The 20,860-nt window shown below is 34.6% G+C and overlaps 3 protein-coding genes across 3 annotated transcripts; 2 read left to right on the top strand and 1 right to left on the bottom strand.

Annotated features, from left to right (window-relative positions):
• Positions 1 to 595: 595 nt before the first annotated feature.
• LOC114725366 (uncharacterized) lies at positions 596 to 1,684 on the bottom strand. Its single transcript, XM_028911867.1, has 3 exons — positions 1,160 to 1,684; positions 981 to 1,052; positions 596 to 889 (listed from the first exon to the last, which is right to left on the bottom strand). Exons 1-3 carry the CDS (start codon positions 1,565 to 1,567, stop codon positions 836 to 838), a joined length of 534 nt encoding a protein of 177 aa, XP_028767700.1. The 5' UTR covers positions 1,568 to 1,684; the 3' UTR covers positions 596 to 835.
• An 8,999-nt stretch (positions 1,685 to 10,683) lies between these two features.
• On the top strand, positions 10,684 to 12,011 carry LOC114725358 (codeine O-demethylase-like). The gene is made up of 3 exons (XM_028911858.1): positions 10,684 to 10,978; positions 11,070 to 11,322; positions 11,429 to 12,011. Exons 1-3 carry the CDS (start codon positions 10,684 to 10,686, stop codon positions 12,009 to 12,011), a joined length of 1,131 nt encoding a protein of 376 aa, XP_028767691.1.
• A 2,835-nt stretch (positions 12,012 to 14,846) lies between these two features.
• Positions 14,847 to 16,373, top strand: LOC114725388 (codeine O-demethylase-like). The gene is made up of 4 exons (XM_028911900.1): positions 14,847 to 15,152; positions 15,244 to 15,496; positions 15,624 to 16,215; positions 16,308 to 16,373. The coding sequence occupies exons 1-3, from the start codon at positions 14,858 to 14,860 to the stop codon at positions 16,195 to 16,197; spliced, it is 1,122 nt and encodes a 373-aa protein (XP_028767733.1). The 5' UTR covers positions 14,847 to 14,857; the 3' UTR covers positions 16,198 to 16,215; positions 16,308 to 16,373.
• The last annotated feature ends 4,487 nt before the right edge of the window (positions 16,374 to 20,860 follow it).

The following is a 20,860-nucleotide window of genomic DNA, read 5'->3' as shown; positions in this document are numbered from 1 at the left end:
TTAGAAGAAAGACTAGAGCTTTCCGAACAACCTAAACCTTTTCTGGACTCTTCCAAACATTCATGAAGGTCTTGTCCTCATTAATGATTAAGTCTTTTTCAAGATTCATCCGAATGATACGAAAATTAAAATCCAAATGCAGATGTAGGGAGTCTCACCTAATGAAGTCGAAAACTGTAGCCTTTTTCTGAATTATCTACCTAAGGAGGATCATAGTTTTCCATACCTTACCCCAGAAGAAAATTGTATGATATTTCTTTTATCCCCTTCGGTTCAATAAGACTAACAAATTTTCTATGAACAGATCTCTACGACATTAAAACAGTGTCGATTTTTCAATCGCAAGATTGAATTTTTTATAATGCCTTAGCAAGAATCGCAAGTGGTGAAATGCTGACACGAATCGATCATGCTCATACAGAATCTGCCTAACTCAGTTCACATGTATGTATCCACTGTTCATCCACAAAGAGAATTAAATTTTGCAAGGGAAAAAAAAACTATTTCTTCATGTTCCCCCTTCAGTCTGTATTGACAGCTAAAAGAGAAAAGGAAAGGAATGAACAGAACACATTTTGAGATCAAATTCCTTCCACGCTTAACACTCTGATCATTTCTCTTCATAGATCTTCATTAACGTCCTCCACTGCATCAACTTCAATAACTGAAGGTAAAGAACTGATTTGAATTCTGATGTTTATCTCTTGCCCCTCCATCTTCCTCAAAAGCAACAACTAAGCGGATAATGTAACTGACCGACGACAGAGAAAATCAGGCATTGCAGAGGCAGAACCAAGTAAGAAACGGGTATTTACTTGGCTGTTCTGAAGTTCATTTAATGATAGAGATGGTTGTAAGAAGCACAGTGATCTTGGATTGAGGATCTCTCCTGCAAGAACACAAAGGAGTCAAGATAGTCTTCAAACAAATTTTAAACCCTCGAATAAAATGGAAAGAATAATTAAAGAAGGTACAAGTACCTCAAAATAAGTTGCAGAGAAACCCTGTGAATAATCTAGCGCGCCCTCTGTTGAAGCTTGAGTTCCATTGTTCTGAAAAAATCGTCAATAATTGTATGAGGAAAAAATATCCTGCAGTCTATATTTTTTTCTTTATAGTAATACGAGATTCAAATAGTTTAATGCTAGCTCTAACATACCATGGCAAAGTCAAAGACAGGAGAGCTAGCAGTATCATCAAGGAAAGATGGAAGGTGTTGATCTCCGCAGGGTTCATTTTCTTTAACTCTCTGCTTCTTTTTAGCAGACTTAACCATTTTTTCTGCCTCAGATTCAGAATGGAAGCACCCATTGTCTTCGTTGAAGAAAGCCTCGTCATCTAGGAAATGTGGAGGACCGGAAGAAGCATCAGAAACCATAGACAAGTCCTCCTCTTCTGCAGTATCCTCTTCCCTGGCTCTTTTGTCCTTGTCTTCATAAAATCCATCATTTCCGCCAATAAATGGAGTATCCTTATGTGAAATATTTTGCCTGAGGAGAGAATGTTCAAGGTATAGAGTCCAGCCAGACTCACAACCACTACTGCATTCTGAAGCGATTGCATTCATCTTTGATTCCTAGGAGAAGAACTGAATTGGATTTCTCACAGAAGAGCCTCCTTTATGCAGGAAGAGTGGTTGAAAAAATGAAAAGAATAAAAATCTTTATCAAACTCTCTCAACACCCCATTGGCTGTGTGAAGGTTTCTCTAGCTGGTAGCTAGTTTTGGAGTCGAACAAGTTGGATAGAAATTGCAAAGAGTGGATAGGTGGGGGAGAAAACAAAGAGAGAAATAGACTCAAATCCTAGACTAGTTTTGTCCTGACTCTCATCTCTGTTAGGCTTTTGTTAACTTTCAAATAATGACAATAAGTTACTCTAACACTACTGAGTAAGGCGTAAGTGACGTATATTTTTTTTTTTACTGCCTCACACTCCATCTGTCAAACCTAGTCACTTTTGTCAAACACGTTTAGGGAAGGGAGGACGTAAAGACGGGAATTACTGAACACTTTCACAAGTTAATGAATCAAAACTGTCAGTTGGGTAGGCTATAGTGTGTGCATGCAAGAGAGAGAGAGAGAGAGAGAAGAGGGAAAGCCACGACTCATTCACATGCTAGACAGCGAGGCTCTTCGTGCCATCTTAACAAAACTGGGTACACGTCCACTTCGCCTTCCACACTGTATGGACACGTATACCTTAGCAGTAATGCCTCTCTGTCTCTCCCTCACTTTATCTCTCCACACCCACAATTGTCCCATTTTTGGGGAAGACTAGTAAGATCTGAGTAGTAGAGAGGGTCAGTGTAGATGAGATTATTGGAGCAAAAGTGGTCCTGCAAAGTGGGTTTTGCTCGGTTCATGTAATCTGATTCATTGTACAAATGAGGAAAGTGCATTATGCTCTATTAGACATAACATCAAACACTATGTGTACACCCTGTTTCCTTTCGCGTGCCCATCATGCGTGCTGATTAAACAATGACTGGAAGAAGAAAAACCAAAACAAAACAAAACCCTTCTTCTATAATTTGTACCCTCTCACATAATGCAGATTGCAGAGCTGAACGTACCATCCATTTGTTTTATATGATATTCTCATATCTGTGAGCAGGAGAGAGAGTGTGCGAGTGAGATTTCAATTCTTTTGAAAATTAAAGCATCTTGATAATAAAAATCATAAATGCATCAAGGGAGTGCAGGGTAGAATTCAAAAATATTCTTACAGAGGGGCAGAAGCAGAAGTACATTGATCAATGGGGAATGTAAAAACAGTTTTGGGGCTCAGTGCAAATGTCTAGGGTTTTATGAATCCACATGCAATCACATTCAGAGAGAAAGGTGGGGGGCGTTCTCTGCTTTTCAAGAATTTTACTCTAACTGAGGGTTTTCAGATTCACAGAGGCATGTGGGCACGTGTGGGTAACATTCATGTGCGGGCTTCCACATATTCAAACACATGTTTGCACGTGCACACGCACTCCTATCTAAACCCCCTCTTGCTGTAAATTTCAATTTTAAAATCCTAATTTCCTATATTAATAATATTATTAGCTTCTTTTATTCTAATACTCCCTGCTAATTGTTCTTCTTCTTTCTTGTTTCTCTCTTATTTTACGTCTAATTGCAGAAATTTTACATTATTTCTCTACAAACCTCAAAGTGGAGCCGCGGCGCCCCACTGTCACATGCTCATTTCTAGTTTTTATTGCTACATCTGATTTAATTAATGTTTTTGTCCTTCTTTTTATGGAAATAAATAAATACACATGGTTTAAGTTGATGCACAATTGTTTTAAAATTAATGAGTGAATCTTTTTCTTTTTAAGCTAAATCTTTCGATTTCTGAAAAATATGTTGAACCTTCAATTCAAATTGAGTTGAGTTGACTGATAATGGAGGGTAAATTTAGAAAGTCAAAACTCTCTAATATCTATATTGTTTAATTTTTTTAATTGAAATTTTATTGTTTTTAAAATATATATAATTGCGCTCCTTACCACTCGGATCACCAGATATTGCCACATTGGTAATCAATAAATCTTCATCTTATAAAAGTAAACCAATTTTATTTCGGTTGAAGTAACTTAAACCATTTTTAAAATGTCAAAGGTTAATTTGGTCAAAAATTAGAGCATGGTTAATCAACAAGCTATTGTTATATAAGTATATAACTAAATGATAAAAATATTAAACGATTTCAATGAGACAAGACTGAAAGATAATTGGCTATTGAAAACATGAAAGTTCTACTGATAATCTTATAATTTAGTAACATGTAAACTGTTTTTTAAGTAGAGGTCATGAGTTCGATTTTCGTGTAACATCAGGTTGTTAGTGCCTAATCACGAAGGTTTTTCGTAAAATTTTTGCAGGAATGAAGCTTTGAGTCACTAGAATAATTAGTTATTTCGCATAATAATAATTACTAAAAAAATAAATTAATGAGAAAATTTGTAAATTTGGTCGCTAATTTATTAGCTAGAGAATTTCATTGTTGAATTGCATAGCTAATTTACTGTTTTTTTTTTAATGATCCATCATTGAAGTCCAGTTTCCCTCTTGCCAGCTGTTGTCGCCTCAATATGACGATAATTCATTATCTTCAACTTGGCACCATTCTATATAGCCAAGTAAGCATCATCTCTTTTTATTTAATTAATGTTAAAAAATTTTATGGCAGAGGTTTCTTAATATTGAGAGTTAATTGCTAGCTAGCTAGGTAGCTATTACTTTCTCCATTATATAATTTACCTAAAATCTAATTATCACCCAACCTTTTAATTTTCCTTTAACTATATATGCATGATGGCTTATTACCAAAGGTAACGTCTACATCACCAGCGCGCACTGGCACAACTGGTAAGGGAGTTGTATCCCTTAACCATCATCTCTGGGGTTCGATTCTGGAAAGATGGGAATGGAGCAAGCGTGTCTGGGAGGATCGTCCCCATCTTGGGCCCGATAGTACCCGAGAGATTAGTCATTGGACTCGCTCCGATGGATACCCTGGTGAAAACCCAAAAAAAAAAAAAGGTAACGTCTATATCAAAACTATAAATGAAACTTTTATATCAATATTAATAATTTATCGAAACTATAGAGCTATATGGTTAGAGCATAATTAATTGTCAAATTTTTCAATAAAAAACGTGGTTAATATTTAATTAAAAATAAAATGAGCGTAATATAAAGTTGAAAAAAGAAAAGGGTGGGGTGAGTGGAGCCGTACAGGTGTACTGGGATGCAAGTTATCAGGTGATCAACCTTACTCAATCACTTTAGTCACATGTAATGTTAAGTCATATATATGACTTTCATTCTTAAACTTGATAATGCCTTTTTCAACCAAAAAAAAAATATTACACTGCAATTGATTGCACAAATCACAACTAACAAAGTCGGTGATAGTTACCTCAAGTCGTCGGGGCAAGTCAATCCATATATAATTAACTTTAAGCTTAATTAAGAAAATTACATGTTTAATTTTGACTACAAAGTAAGGGTGAGAATCACTACTCTTATCCCAATATATAAGTTTCTTGATGGAGATCTATTAGATTTTCACGAGTACACGTATTCACCTAAATAAGTGAAATTAAAGGGAAAAAAGACTTTGTCTTCCATTATTAAAAATGGCAAAAAGGGTAGAGGGAGAAATAAGAAATTCATTGCATGGCAGACAAAAAGACAAGAAAGACACCCCCAACCTCATCCAATGGCGTCCTTTGCCATATTTGTTCACCCATGAGGCCATTTCCGTGCAAGATAATACTCCTCCGGTCCTTAATATAAGACTCATTTAACTAATTTGATTAGATTAAGGAAGTTAGGTAAGTTGGTTAATTATAAGAAAAGTGACATATTTTTCCTAAAACACCATAATCATCTTTCTTAATACCTCATCTCCCTCTTCTATTTGATTATAGTTGAGGGAGTATCCATAGGGGTGGTTTAGAGAAAATTGATAAATATGAGAAATGGGTCTTATATTTAGAACCAAACCCAACTCAACAATTGAGTCCTATATTAAGGACCGGAGGAGTATATTATTAACATATATTATTAAAAAGAATTTGCCATATTATTAACATATAGGTGATAAAATTAAAAAGAAAATTTATGTGGTAATAAGACTCGTTATTTTTATAGAGTTAGAATTTTTTTAAAAAAATCATTATGAAGTTCTTAATGGGCCTAATAAGACACACATTTACATGGAACTAAGATATAAAAGCCATATCTATCTGGCGAAAAAAAAAAACAAAGAAAGCCATATATTCCAAGTTGAATGCTTATATTAAAAGCTTGCAACTAATTGGAATTGTAGACAGATTGGCATCTGTAGAATATATAGGAGAAATATAAAAGCATGTTTGGATGGTTAGAGTTGGACTCTCACTTAAGCGGGAGATTATTATTAATTAGGTAGTGAAATTAATGTAAGTGAACTTTTGATTTAACATAATAAAGAAGATTAATATAAGAGTTAATTGAGGATTGAATGTAATCACAAATATATACATGTATAAGAACTCAATCTACTTTGATCGCCAAATTAATAATTCATTCTCTAAAATATTCTTATTGATTATATATATCAAAGAGGTTTCCATCCAAAAGTAGTCATGATTAAAAAAATATATTTAAAAAAATTAACTCATATTTATTATAAATCAACCTATATCTCTATTGTTGATTACATATTTGTAAGTAACAATAGTTTTGAGGGGCAAAGTGGGTGGGTATGAAGATAGAGAAATAATAGGAAGAAGTGTGTCCCAAATGGCGGAATGTGTCGTTTGGAAGTTCGAATTTCCAGCTCAGATGATGACTTGGACCACTCTTTGCATTTGATGATGATGAGCTTCAAATTGGTGTGTTCCTATTTTCTTATGAGTTGGTCGCCACCACTGTCCCTATCACCCACTTGCGCCTTTTAATTTCACTCACTGCTTTTATTTCATAAAATCGATTACCCTATATATTTTATATGCACAGTTTTGTTCAATGTTAACGCTAATCCATCCTTAAAGTTTAATGTGTTCATTGCTCTGTGAGAAAACAATTTAGTGGATAAAATTACTCCAAAAATTACAAGAAAATACTAGGTGTTACTAAAAATTATAATTATGAGTGCTAAATGTATCAAAAATTACTTTAAGATATTGAGTGTTATTGAAGAAATATTTTAGGGTAACAGATGTACGTAACTTAACCTTACAATCATATATATGAAGGGCATTGGAGTTGAATATTAGAAGATATTGATGGGAGTAGTATGGGAGATGAAAGGGAAAGGTGGGTGTGTAGAGAAAAGGAGATGCATGAAGCCACGATTTGAGGATGGAAGGAAGGCGACTGAACATGATTCAACCTCTGAACACGGATGCCATCACCCTCCTTTCTCATTTTGGTCCCTCACTTTCCTTTATTTTAATTTACTTGTCTTTACATGTGTACACACACACACACACACACACACACACACATATATGTCCTTGCTTTTGGATCATATCAAAGCCCAATCCTCATCCTCACGGTGGCGGTTCTTACAGTGAGTCTGATGTTTTGAATTTTTGTTATTCATCTCAATTATCTCGCTTAATAGTCCTTGATGATGATCCGTTTGTTAATATATACAGCTTTTTACTTGTTGGATTTTCATTCTGAATAAATATATTTCAGTCAGAAGACATCTTTATCGTCTTGATTAAGCAAGCGTGTGTCTTTTATAATATGGACTGAACACCTAACGAATAGCACATGGAGATTAACACCTAGCTGATGTTCCTTGATCAAGTTAATTAAGCATCTTATTCTCTGAGTGATCACTAAAGCTCTATGCCTCTATCTATTGCTCATTATTCTTATGTGGCAACCTCATTTTAATTACATATGCCCATCTCTTGTAGTATACTACCTCCTGTCCTTAATATAAGACCATGTTTGACTTTTATTTTGGTCCAAATATAAGACCCCAATCTACTTTGTCTCTTATATTTATTCAATTTTTTTCAAGATAGTCCTTCTAATAATTATAATTCTAGTCAATACACTTGATTAGTAAGGATATTTTAGAAAAAACAACACCTATTTAGGACAAATAACTAACTCAACTTACTTTCTTAATCTGCTCAAATTAGTCAACTAGCTCTTATAATTAGGACCGGAGGTAGTATTATATATGATATGTGTGTTAACACGTAATTTAATAAGCTGATTTGATCTTTCATTTCAGTTCATATTACTTCAGTCCTTAATATAAGATCTCATTTGATTTTTATTTTGATTTTAAATATAAAATCCCAATTCATTTTGTCTCTCATATTTTTTTTTTTTTAAGATAGTCCTTCTAATAATGATAGTTCTAGTAAATAAACTTGGTTAGCAAAAATATTTTAAAAAAGATAACACCTATTTATTACAAATAGTAAACTTAACTTATTTTTTTAATCTACTCAAATTAGTCAACAAGCTTTTACATTTAGGATCCCAGGTAGTATAAACTCCAGCTAGGTAAATCGAACTAAATATTCAAGGGGAAGTTAATGATAGCTTTGAAAAGGTTGTATAAGCCATTTCACGCAAAAAAAAAAAAAAAACAAGAACTAGGGTTTAAACCTTTCTCATGGAATAAAAATAACTAAAGCTACAATAATCTCTTTTGCTAAGTTTTCACCTAGAAATTTGGATGATGATCGATCAATAGTAAACGATTGCACCAAAAATGCCATCGGATTGATGGGTTTTTCTATTGTTTATAGAAAAAAGGGCTTTTCTATTGCGTGTTCTAAAGTAGCTCTCAACATCCTTCCGCCTGAGTCTCAGCTTATTTATGTCTGCTATGCCAACAAGATACGATTAATTAGCTTGCCCAGTTAATAATTTATCCGACCACCATGTGTGTGTGTGTGTGTGTGTAATGGATCAAACCAGCAACATAATCGATCGAATGGTTATAGCTAGGAAGACGGAGAGAGACAACGTGGGCTACGTACGAAAGCAGATTCTTGGACAAGGAGGGAAGAGTCAGGAGCTTGAAGATCCCAGTGGTTCAAGAGCTTGCTCGCCGAGGACTCACACTTGCCTGATCACTTCAAGAGGTTTCACCATCCAACCCTAACCCCAACGGCCTTCCAGCATGTCCCCACCATAAACTTGGCCGTGCTGAAGCATGGGTCCGACCCCATGGCTCGAGCACAAGAGTTAGCCAAGTTAGCCCAAGCTGCTAAGCACTTGTGTCTCTTCTTGATCCTTCATCACGGTATTGCAATATTCTAATACGTTCACATAGATTAATTAAGTAATGCAGAAAGAGAAGGGTACTGATGTCTTGTCGTATATTTATTATGCAGGGATTGCAAAGGAAACAGTGGAAGAAGCAAGAGAAGCAGTAAGAGGGTTCTTTGAGTTAAGTTATGAAGAGAAGAAAGCCAGCGTGGGAAGTTACGGTAACGACGTAGATAATATGGGGTATGGCCGAAACCCGAAACTTCACAGTAAAATCCGAAGAGCGATAACTCTCATGTCTTGCGTTCTTTTTTTTTTTTTTGTTTAAAAAATAAAAAAAGAATTGAAGTTGATTATATATCATGGTTAAAATTGGGTTCAAAGCGGCTAAGCACACTATTGAGCAGTGGACATTGACATTAATCTGGGTAGAGGATGAGATGAAAGGAGGAGGAGGCGGACGCGGAGGAAAGCCATCTCCAGACCTAGAAAGCTGTCCTTTTTAAGGCTTTCGTGGAATATTAAGCACAGGATCAAGCACATTAATGGCTACAATCTGTTGCTCTCTATTGAGGTTTGATATGATTAATCAAGTACTAATTATTAGGATATTAAGTGTGAGTGAATTTGAGTTGAGTTTAATATAATACTTGTTCCAAAACTACATAACTAATTAGCAAATATTAAGAAAAAGAAAAAAAGCGTAGGTCAATTTTCTTATATCTAGCTATCATGTCAAATTCTCCAATTATACATAGCCATGTATCTTTTTTGTTTCATATGGATTTATAATTAGATGCTATTAAATGTTAATATTTCAAAAATAAGATACATGGTTATATGTTATTGAAAAACTTGACCTAATAGATATAAAAAACTTAGTATAAGTATTGTCCTTAAGAAAATTACTTAATTTTGTTATTTATAACAAACATGCATTCGTTCTTTGAAAATAGTCTTTCTAATCATGTAATATTTTTGGTCCTAAATATAAATATAAGCGATTACCATTCATGATAATCAGCAGTAAGAGATGAATCTGATCCACCAACGACTCGGATTTTTTTTATTGTGTGATCTGCCAATCTCTTTAATAATTAATACACCAAAGTGAGGCAGGTAAATCATTTTTGCTGAGAAGACTACTTTAATTTTCCCGTCTTATTCATGTCTCTTTTTTCATGAATATTTTATTATAAAGAAAAGTGCCCTTTTTTCGAACGTTTATGTGCTGATATGATTGGATAAAGATCATAAACCAAAAAAACAAAAAATTTAATAGAAGCGTGTGATTAATGCAAAAAAAGTAATCAACGTCTAGATAATGATATAATTGAATAAACCTTAAAAGAAAGACCTTAGCTTTTATGTTGAAGGCTATAATACACAAAGTGAAGCCTTTATAATTAGTGTTATTTATTTTTTTTTTTGCAACTTAGTTATCATCTTAACTTCAAAGCTTGTCTACCAATCTTACATTAACAAACCCGTCCAAAAATACAATACACAAGGAATATTAAAACTCATTTGTGCATCGTTCTTATTTTCACGCCTCTCATATAAAGTGAAAAAGAAGAATCACGATTCCTTTTTTAATATATTTTATTTATAAAAAAAAAAAAAGAGCAGAGTTAGGTGTCTTTTAGAATGATATGACAGAATACATATTATATTCTTACAAAATCAGATTTTGTTGGATTCTTGAACGAATATATTAATGATAAATTAAGGTCACGTTAACTATATGAAAATTAAGTTTTAAAATTGCTCTCAACCTCCTTCCGAGTCTCAGCTTATTTTGTTCGATATACCAATAAAGAAATCTTTGCCTCACCATTAATCAGCACTGTTCTTGCCTAATCAATAATTTATCCGACCACTATATATGTGGGTGAATCATGGATCAAAATAATAAGCAGCAACATAATCGAATGATTATAGCTAGGAACATGGAGACACACAACGTAGGCTACCACGAAAGCAGCTTCTTAGATAAAGAGGGAAAAGTCAGAAGCTTGAAGATCCCAGTGGTTCAAGAGCTTGCTGGCCGAGGACTCGCACGCTTGCCTGATAACTTCAAGAGGTTTCACCATCCAAACCTAACCCCAACCGCCTTCCATGATGTCCCCACCATAAACATGGCCTTTCTGAAACATGGGTCCGACCCCATGGCTCGAGCACAGGAGTTAGCCAAGTTAGCCCAAGCTGCTAACCATTTGGGTCTCTTCTTGATCCATGATCACGGTATAGAATATTGTCCTTTTCACATAATTATTTGAAGTCAGAGGCTAAGTAATTATAATGCAGGAAAAAGAACGTACTTTTTGATATGCAGGGATTGCAAAGGAAGTAGTGGAAGGGGCAAGGGAAGCAATAAGAGGGTTCTTTGAGTTAAGTTATGAAGAGAAGAAAGCAAGCGTGGGAAGTTACGATAACGACGTAAATAATATAGGGTACGCCGGAAACTCCAATGTAAAGTCCGACGATCAAGCATGGGATTGGGTGGATCGCCTCGGTCTCAGAGCATTTCCTCCTATTGCTCCTCATGAGAATCTCCATGTTTGGCCTCTCAAACCATCCAATTTCAGGTCCCTTAATTTCTTCATTCACGATTCTCTCATTACTATATCAGCACATATACATATATATATAACACTGTGTGTGTGTGTGTGTGTATTGGACAATACATTGCAGAGAAGCAGTGGAGGCATATGTGGGAGAGGCGAGAAGAGTGATGGACTCCATACTTGTGAGCTTAGCAGAAGCTCTGTCACTTGAAAACTACGACGTGTTCCTCAAGTACTTCCACCCCAAAGACAGTGAGATCAAACTGAGAGTGAACTACTACCCACCATGCCCTTCCCCAGACCAAACCCTGGGTCTCTTCCCTCACTCCGACCCAAGCGGCCTGACCTTTCTCTCGCAATTCGGCTCGAGCCATGGCCTCCAAGTGTTCAGCCGCGAGGACCGAACCTGGCTCACTGCGTCATGGCCGCAGGACCAGTTGCTGGTGATCGTGGGGGACCTGCTGGAGATCATGAGCAATGGGAAGCTTCAAAGCACGTGGCATAGGGCTGTTCCTCTGAGGGACGTGGCACGTGGGTCCATTGCTTTGTTCTATAACCCACCACCCAAAACCCTAATTGAGCCTGTGGCTGCTGCTGATGGTCAGGATGATGCCTATAGGAAGGTGGTCGTGGAGGACTATGTGAAACATTACTACAAGGTTATTCCTAATGTGGACAAAATGGCCATCAACTTTGCCAAGCTGAATTAATTAAATGTGGCGTGTCTGGTTATCCTATTTTATTATAAGTTATATGCATCCCATGGCGTAGACTAAAGCAGAAAATAAAGATTTATGTATCTGTTCTTTACTCCTGTCTCGTAACGTAATGGAAGTTGTGAGAAAATGTTTATTGTTTTTTAACGTAATGAAAGATCTTTCTACGTCATTTTTCATAAGGTCTCGTGAGCTGAATTCGTAACAATCATGCATGTTGAGTAGTGATGACTCATGTTTTATTAGTAATTTAAGCATAACTTAATCATACCAATTTTATAATTAGAGTGATTTAAGATGTGCTATGACAAATGAAACAAAGAACGACAACTTTCATGTTCTGATCGAGTTCTTTTTAAAAAAGAATTGAGTTAATTGTCATGTATACTTACATACATATATACTACATCTGATCCTTAATATAAAAGCTAGTTAACTAATTTAAATAGTTTAAATAAATTAGTTAAATTAATTATTTGTAATAAATATATATTGTTTTTCATAAAATACCTTTACTAAAACTACCATTTAGTTAAGCATTTAACATGTGCAACGATTGCAAAGACTATTTTAAAAAATAAATAAATATAAGAAACAAAATAAATTAGAGTCTTATATTTATAACTAAATTAAAAGTCAAATTAGTTCTTATGTTAAGGACATAATATGCAGAATAATCCACACACGTATAATAGTCAATTAATGAAGAGTGCTCACCAGAAGGCCGTGAGGAAACGGTATGAATGCTCGGGTGGAGAGGTGGTGTGGAGTGACAATGGGGCAAGTATGGGGAAATGGCTTTTTTTTTGCCCCCTCAAAATCTCTCCGATATTGAGGGAAAAAACACATTGAATCCACACCACTTTTTTCCCTCCCAATTTTCTCCTCTAATAATCCAAACAAGAAAAAGTTCATTTTCTCCTCTATTATTTTCTCCCCACTCTAAGTTTCTCACCATCCAAACATAATGTGAGCAAGCAAAACTAACTCTATGCGTCTATCTGTATTCTATAGATCAATGTTGATCACGTTCGGAATTCTTACGTAGGTGGCAAGCTCATTTTACATATATCCATCTCTTGTAGTATATTATATATGATGTGTTAACACGTAATTTAATGCTGATTTGATCTTTCAATTTAGTTTATAAACTGCCTTTTCAAAGTAGATATCATTTAATATTATATGCATAGCTGACGAAATCAACCTGTTAAATATTCTAAATTATAACGAGTTTTTTTTCCAGCAATAAATTATAATGAGTTTTGATATGACTAAAAATTCCCTCTATCTTTTTTTTTTTTTTTTGCCATCAGGAACCCATAATATTAATAAACGCTCAACGAATTACGACAAACTCTTGGAAGAAAACAAAAGGACGAAAAAAACAAGCAGAAACAAAATCATCCAGAGTCAAACATCCTATTAGCATTATATATCCTTATCTGGCAAATGCTGCCGTTGCAATAAGGAGATTTCTACACCCATTCAGAAGGACATCACCCTCTTGAGAAAATTTTAAGGACCTAATTGGTCACTAAATTTGCTTTTCCAAGATATCACATATGTTCCACTGAGAAGATTCCAATCAATATTGTTTTTTTTTTACACTATACAGAGGTAGCTTCTTATCAAAATCAATTTTGTTTGAAGCCAGTGCATGAGCACCTCTGCCAATGAAAATCTAAATCTTAATTTCGCCATATTATGAGGCTAGCTCTTTTCATTAGACCCTTTCACTAAATCTAACTCGATTGGTGCCCAAGCAATATTTATTTTTAGGGAATCAACTGTTGGTGGGCGGTGGATCCCATTTGGCAGGTATGTCCTGAGCAATTATAAAATTACCTAAAAGGAGATTAATTACTTGAAATGGCTTGGCATACTATTCTTCGAATTAATAAAAGATTAAATTGCACTCGTTGAAATTTCAAAGTGATAACTATTTAAGAAAAAGCCAAAACTTCAAAGTGACAAATGTATTAAAATGATATATATATATATATATATGTATGTATAGTATTATTACACAGAAACACATGTATTTCGTTCTCTAGATTGATTAATTCTGTCTAAAATGCCACCAGGATTGATGGGATCGGATTGATGGGTTTTTCTATTGCGTGGTCGGTTAATCTCTTTATTAATTAACACAGCAAAGGCAAGTTAATCATTTTGACTGAGAACATTATTTTCCCCGCGTTAATCACGTCGATCTCTCTTTTCATGAATATTTTATTATAAAGAAAAGTGCCTTTCTTCACACGTTTATATTGAATAAAGATTGCGAAAAGACCTTAATTAGCTTTTATGTTAACATAATACACATAGAGAAGCCTTTATAATTTCTATTTTGATTGAATTAGTAGTTTTGCAATTTATCATCTTAATTTCAATCAAATATTTTCATTCTTCGCAAATTCAGACATATTCAAACACATTTGTCCATCGTTCTTATTCTCACGCCTCATACAAAGAGAAAAAGAATATTTATGCGATTCTTTTTTTTTTTTAATCAGCGTGTTCCACAATGATATGACAGTGTGTGTGTGTGTGTGTGTGATATTTTTAGAAAATCACTTCTTCTTTTTTCATTCTTGAACGAATATATTAATGATAAGGGTCAGGTTATTTATGAAAATCACGTTTTGAAATTGCTCTCGAAGCTTCCTCTTCCTCCTGGGTCAACTTATTTTGTCTGTCATACCAACAATGAAATCTTTCCAGATTCTATTAACCAGTACTCTTTCTTTTTAGTCAATAATTCATCCAACCACTAAATATATATATATATGACTCAATCAAACCAGCAACATAATCGAATGGTTATAGCTAGGAGCATGGAGAGAGACAACTTAGGCTACCACGAAAGCAGATTCTTAGACAAAGAGGGAAAAGTCGGAAACTTGAAGATCCCAGTGGTTCAAGAGCTTGCTCGCCGAGGACTCACACACTTGCCTGATCACTTCAAGAGGTTTCACCATCCATCCCTAACCCCAACCGCCTTCCAGCATGTCCCCACCATAAACTTGGCCCTTCTGAAGCATGGGTCCGAACCCAAGGCTCGAGCCCAAGAGTTAGCCAAGTTAGCCCAAGCTGCTAAGCACTTGGGTCTCTTCTTGATCCTTGATCACGGTACTGTAATATTCTAATACGTTCACATAGATTAATTAAGTAACGCAGAATCAGAAGGGTACTGATATATTGTTGTATCATTAACAAGCAGGGATTGCAAAGGAAACAGTGGAAGGAGCCAGAGAAGCAGTAAGAGGGTTCTTTGAGTTAAGTTATGAAGAGAAGAAAGCAAGCGTGGGAAGTTACGGTAACGACGTAGATAATATGGGGTATGGCCGAAACTTCACAGTAAAGTCCGAAGATCAAGTATGGGACTGGGTGGATCGCCTCAGTCTCAGAGCATTTCCTCCCATTGCTCCTCATGAGAATATCCACGTTTGGCCTCTCAAGCCATCCAATTTCAGGTCCCTTAATTTCTTCACTCACAGTTCTCTCATTACCACATCAGCATATATGTGTGTGTGTGTATCTATATATACGTGTAACACTATATATATATATATGTATGTATTGTGGAATATATTATTGCAGAGAAGCAGTGGAAGCATATGTGGGAGAGGCAAGAAGAGTGATGGACTCCATACTTGTGAACTTAGCAGAAGCCTTTTCACTTGGAAATGACGACGTATTCCTCAAGTACTTCCACCCCAAAGACAGTGAGATCAAACTGAGAGTCAATTACTACCCGCCATGCCCTTCCCCAGACCAAACCCTTGGTCTGAACCCTCACTCCGACCCAAGCGCCCTGACCCTTCTCTCGCAGTTCGGCTCGAGCCATGGGCTTCAAGTGTTCAACCGCGAGGACAGAACCTGGCTCACTGCGTCATGGCCACAGGATCAGTTGCTGGTGGTCGTGGGAGACTTGCTGGAGATCATGAGCAATGGGAAGTTTCAAAGTACGTGGCATAGGGTTGTTCCTCTGAGGGACGTGGCACGTGGGTCCATTGCTTTGTTCTATAACCCACCGCCCAAAACCCTAATTGAGCCTGTGGCTGCTGATGATGATGCCTATAGAAAGGTGGTTGTGGATGACTACGTGAAACATTACTACAAGGTTAGTCCTACTGTGGACAAAATGGCTATCAACTTTGCCAAGCTCAGCTAATCGAATATGTTGTGTGTGATATGATTATCCTATTGCATTTTAAATTTATGAGTCTGCTCTTTATTGCTTTGTAGCGTACTGAAAGATATAATAAAACGTCTGTATTGTCTTTGCAACGTAATAACGTAATGAAAGATTTCTTCTACTTCACTAAAAGTCTTGTGAGCATAACTCCAATTGTTCCTGTACACAGCTTCCCCCTTCACTATTCACACCTGCTTCAACTTTTCTTTCTACTTCATTTGTCACAAGGTCTCGTTAGCTATGTTGGTACTACCAATTATCCATGTGGAGTAGTTATATGTATATGACTCATGTGTAGTAATATAAGCATAAGTCTACCTTACCAAGTATATTCAAGGTGATTTAAGATGTGTTCGGACAAATGATGAAACAGACCAATAGCTTTCATGTTTTGAGTTCTTTATTTTTTTTTTCCAAGGAAAAAAGAATCTAAGTTAATTATCATGGTTCAAATTAGGTTCGAGGTGGCTAAGTATACTGTCACCGATATTGAGGACATTAACATTGACCTGGCAATGTATTATCTGCGATCCTTAATATAAAAATTTAGTTTGACATTCAATTTGGCTCTAAATATAATATCCCAGTTCATTTTATATCTCATATTTATTCATCTTTTTTAAGGTATCCTTATAATAGTTACACATAGTAAAGGTGTTGGCAAGAATATTTTAAAGAAGACAATACATATTTATTATAAATAATTAATTTTATTAATTTACTCAAATTAATTAACTAGTTTTTATATTAAATAAGGGAAACGTGAGTATATCAGTATGTAATAAAATAAGGATTTGGGGCCCATTTAAGGCTGTGGAATATTACTATAACATTACTCCAGCCATGGGAAAAAATTGCTGTCAGTTTTGCCGAGGTAAATTAATGCTGTGACATGAAATTTGGTGTATGTGCGATTCTTATTATAAATATACTGCATCTCTCTGAGTGATGTATAGAATCTAGCCAGAGGTAGAAGCATTAAATGAATTCTAATCTACCATAAGGTAACTTCATTTCCTAGCAAAGACTGATGTATGCTTTTATTGTTTCTCGTATACATGTTAGGAACTCATTCATGGTATGTGTAAATTAATGGGTCAATCGTAGACTCGTAGTGCTTTGGTACGGAACCAGCTGTATCTGTACTGTTTAATTTGAAATTTTCAATTAATGATTTTTAGATTAAAAATTTTTTTGAAAAGATTCTGTATACATTAAAATAATTTTTTAAAACAATAAAAATAAAAATAAAATTCAATTGACATCCAAATTAGATCAAGACGAGTTCTTAATATATATCATTTCACATAACACTAAAACTCATACCAGTTTGATATGAGAGGATACAATGAGGTCCCATGTAAGGAAAAAAAATTACAAAACAAGTCTCAGAAGTTGTTATTCTCTACTCTAGAACTTACCATTACAACTGTTCAGGTTGTTATTGGATCTTTTAGTAGTTACTTCTCTTGTATGAGACTTGATTGTAATTCTCCCTTTTGATATTGGGTGCTTGTATTTATCATGCGTGCAAGGAACACAAATGTTATACTCCCTCGGGTTCTTATTATAAACTTCAAATAACTAATTTACATATAACAAATTGTTAGTTAAAATTAGTCAGAAGCAATAAATAAGTTAGAAATATAGTTTTGTTTTCAAATATACCCTTATAATAAATGAGAAAAAGAATAAAAAACAGTGTGTGCAGAAATGTGATAAGAGATAGTGTAATAAAGGAGAGAAAATAAATAATTAAAGGCAAAAATGAAAAAAAAAAGTATTAAATGTTAAGACAAATCTCAAATTGAAACTTATAAAATGGACTATATCCCTTTCCGAATTTGAAGCTTTTAAATAGAGCCAGAGGGAGTATTGATCATTGTTAACAAGTCAATTTTTATACGTTCTTTATAATTGGGTTGGCCTATCATTATTCTACACCGTCTACTTAAGAAAAATAATTCTTTAGGTAAATCAACTTTATTGGCGATAAATTGATCAACTCAATTATTTTCACATACTTAAGCTGAGTTTCCCAAACAGTTATCTAAGATTAAATATGCAGTTATAATTTAAGCAAATTAATATTTTTATGTGAGGTGATTATGGATATACGTAGCTCCATAAATAAGCTCAACTGGCTCAACTAATAGGTGATCAAAATTATTTTAAAACACTAAATGCTACTACTGAAAAATATTTCAAAATACCATCTGCTATTTAGAAAGAAGAAAAAAGGTATTCAAAACCGATCATTTTACACTCCAAAATAATATAGTTTTAGGTATGGCAGCAAATGGGAGGATGAGGCAGAGGGAAGCCATCCCCACCGCCACCTACGGACAAACACCAAATTCCTTAATTAGAATATGTGTGCAGAACTAGAAAGCTACCCTTTTTAAAGGCCTTTGCGGAATATTAAGCACATGATTAAGCACATTTATGGCTCTAATCTGGCACTCTGTATTGAGGGTTGATATAATTAATCAAGTACTAATTAGAATGTTAAGTGTGAGTGAATTATTGAGTTTAATATATACTTGTTCCAATCCTTAATAAGAATAGCAAACAACTAATTTATAAATATTAAGAAATGAATTGATGTGATCCAAAAAAAAAAGAATGAGTTGAGATTTTATACATTTAATACTAAAATAAATTTTTATCTGGCTACCATATTTTGGAATAAAGGTAAAGGTGAGTCTAATGTAATTTTGTTCTCTTCATTTATATGCTCTTTCAATATTGATCTTAATTATCCCTCTTTAATCCATGTTGACTCATTTGGTAATAGAATTAAGGGAGAATTAGAATGGGTCCTAACAAAAGAAAATAATCATTAGTAAGTCTCAATAAGAAGTGAGTATTTGTCATTTATTACTCTAAAACTTCATAGCAGGTCTCCTTATAATTAAACACTCTTTGCTTGTTAGTTTTTTAAATAAATGAATTTTTAGTTGGTATAGACGTTGTTTATGTCTCGATTAAGTAATTAAATGTGTCTTTTTCTATTTCTCTTGTTTTTAATGTAAGATTTAATTAACTAATTTGAGTATATTAAGGATATTAGTTGACTTAGTTAATATGATTTTTTTAAAATACCCTAAACATCTTTTTAATTCTCTTCATCCCTCTCCTACTTGATTATTATTGAGGAAATATCAATAGTGTTAATTTGGAAAAAAGTTGATAATTATATGAAATAGGTTTTATATTTAAGACGAACATTAATTCTCCAATTAAATCCTACATTAAGGAATGGAAGAGTACAACTCTGATCATTTTTAATTGTCACTTGTAGGATGAGATTTTAGTTGTTACTTGTATATTTTTTAATGCTTCATTTTCAATTCTATCCCTGTTAATTAAGGGAGACAAATGTAAAAGTGAAGAGAGAGAGAATGGTTGAGGGGCAAAAAAAAAGAAAAAAGTAGCTAGCTATTTAATAAGAGTAAAAGTGATATGTTTAATGATTTCCTAGATACGTCAGAAACTCCTTGCTAAGCGGTTGATGCTCATCACCGAAACGCTCCGTTTTTATCATTGAGAGAGAAATCTTGGCCATTGATTGCTTAATAATCCTAACCATCGAATTCTGAAATTTGAAATTTCTTTATCTTAGTGGAAAGGCTACATACCACTCAGTTTCGCTCATTGGCTGAGCAGATTTTCCATGAGCCTCATCACTTGCGAGCCTTATCGGCGGTGGCTGTCATTGGACGGTGCATTGAGTCTCCAATCTTATGCCAAATCTGAAACTTGGAACTCTGTGATGTGGGATTTGGGATTATAGGGGTTTCAAAGTTCAATTTTTGATGATGTGGTCTAATTTTTGCCGGAAGACTTGCGGTACCTCGATGATGATATTGGCCTCTTGAAGAAGAGCGATCGAAGCGGCGTTTTCTCGAGAGGAAAAAGTTTTTCCTTAATTATAAAATTTATTGGATGTTTCTTTTTGGGACTTAATATAGCGATTTCGAGCTTTGCTTTGAGACTTGCAGGTGCAAAGAGGGAAGCTATACGTGAACTACTTATTGGTGGTGAAACTGTTTTTTGCCTTGTTCATTGGCATCTGTACATTGCTGATTTTCATCTGACTTACATGCGACCACGTTGAATTTTAACGCACATTGTGTTTTACTTTTATAACCATTGATTCTGATTAAGGATACCAGGCCCAAAAAAAATCTGATTAAGGATAGCCATTTGTGTCTGAAAGTTTTCCCCTCAAAAACCTGTGTCTCTTTTGATAATCGTGATACATATAAAGTACAACCTCCCGGTCACTAATTATAAAAATTCGTTTATAGTTTACAAATAAAGTTTTATAATTAGAATACTATAATAATTTACTTCACACCAAAACAACTTCGTTTGAGTTGTTAGCAACACTGTAGCAATGATTGGATGGAACCCCTACCAGCTCCTATTAATTGAAACGGTGCATGTCGGTTGATGAGCACAGGGAAGCTGGTTCCGCGTACAATATGGTCAACGAAACACCTAATTGCGTGATCTGCTAATCTCTTTAATAATTAATAGACCAAATTAAGGCGAGTAAATCATTTTCATATAGAGAAGCTCATTTTTCCCGTGTTATTCATGTCTCTTTTTTCATGAATATTTTATTATAAAG

Source organism: Neltuma alba, unplaced genomic scaffold (assembly GCF_004799145.2).
Source record: "Neltuma alba isolate B1F8T4 unplaced genomic scaffold, ASM479914v2 tig00012250_pilon, whole genome shotgun sequence".
Lineage (NCBI taxonomy): Eukaryota > Viridiplantae > Streptophyta > Magnoliopsida > Fabales > Fabaceae > Neltuma > Neltuma alba.
The sequence above is the reverse complement of the archived record's forward strand: the minus strand, read 5'-3'. Positions and strand labels throughout refer to the sequence as shown.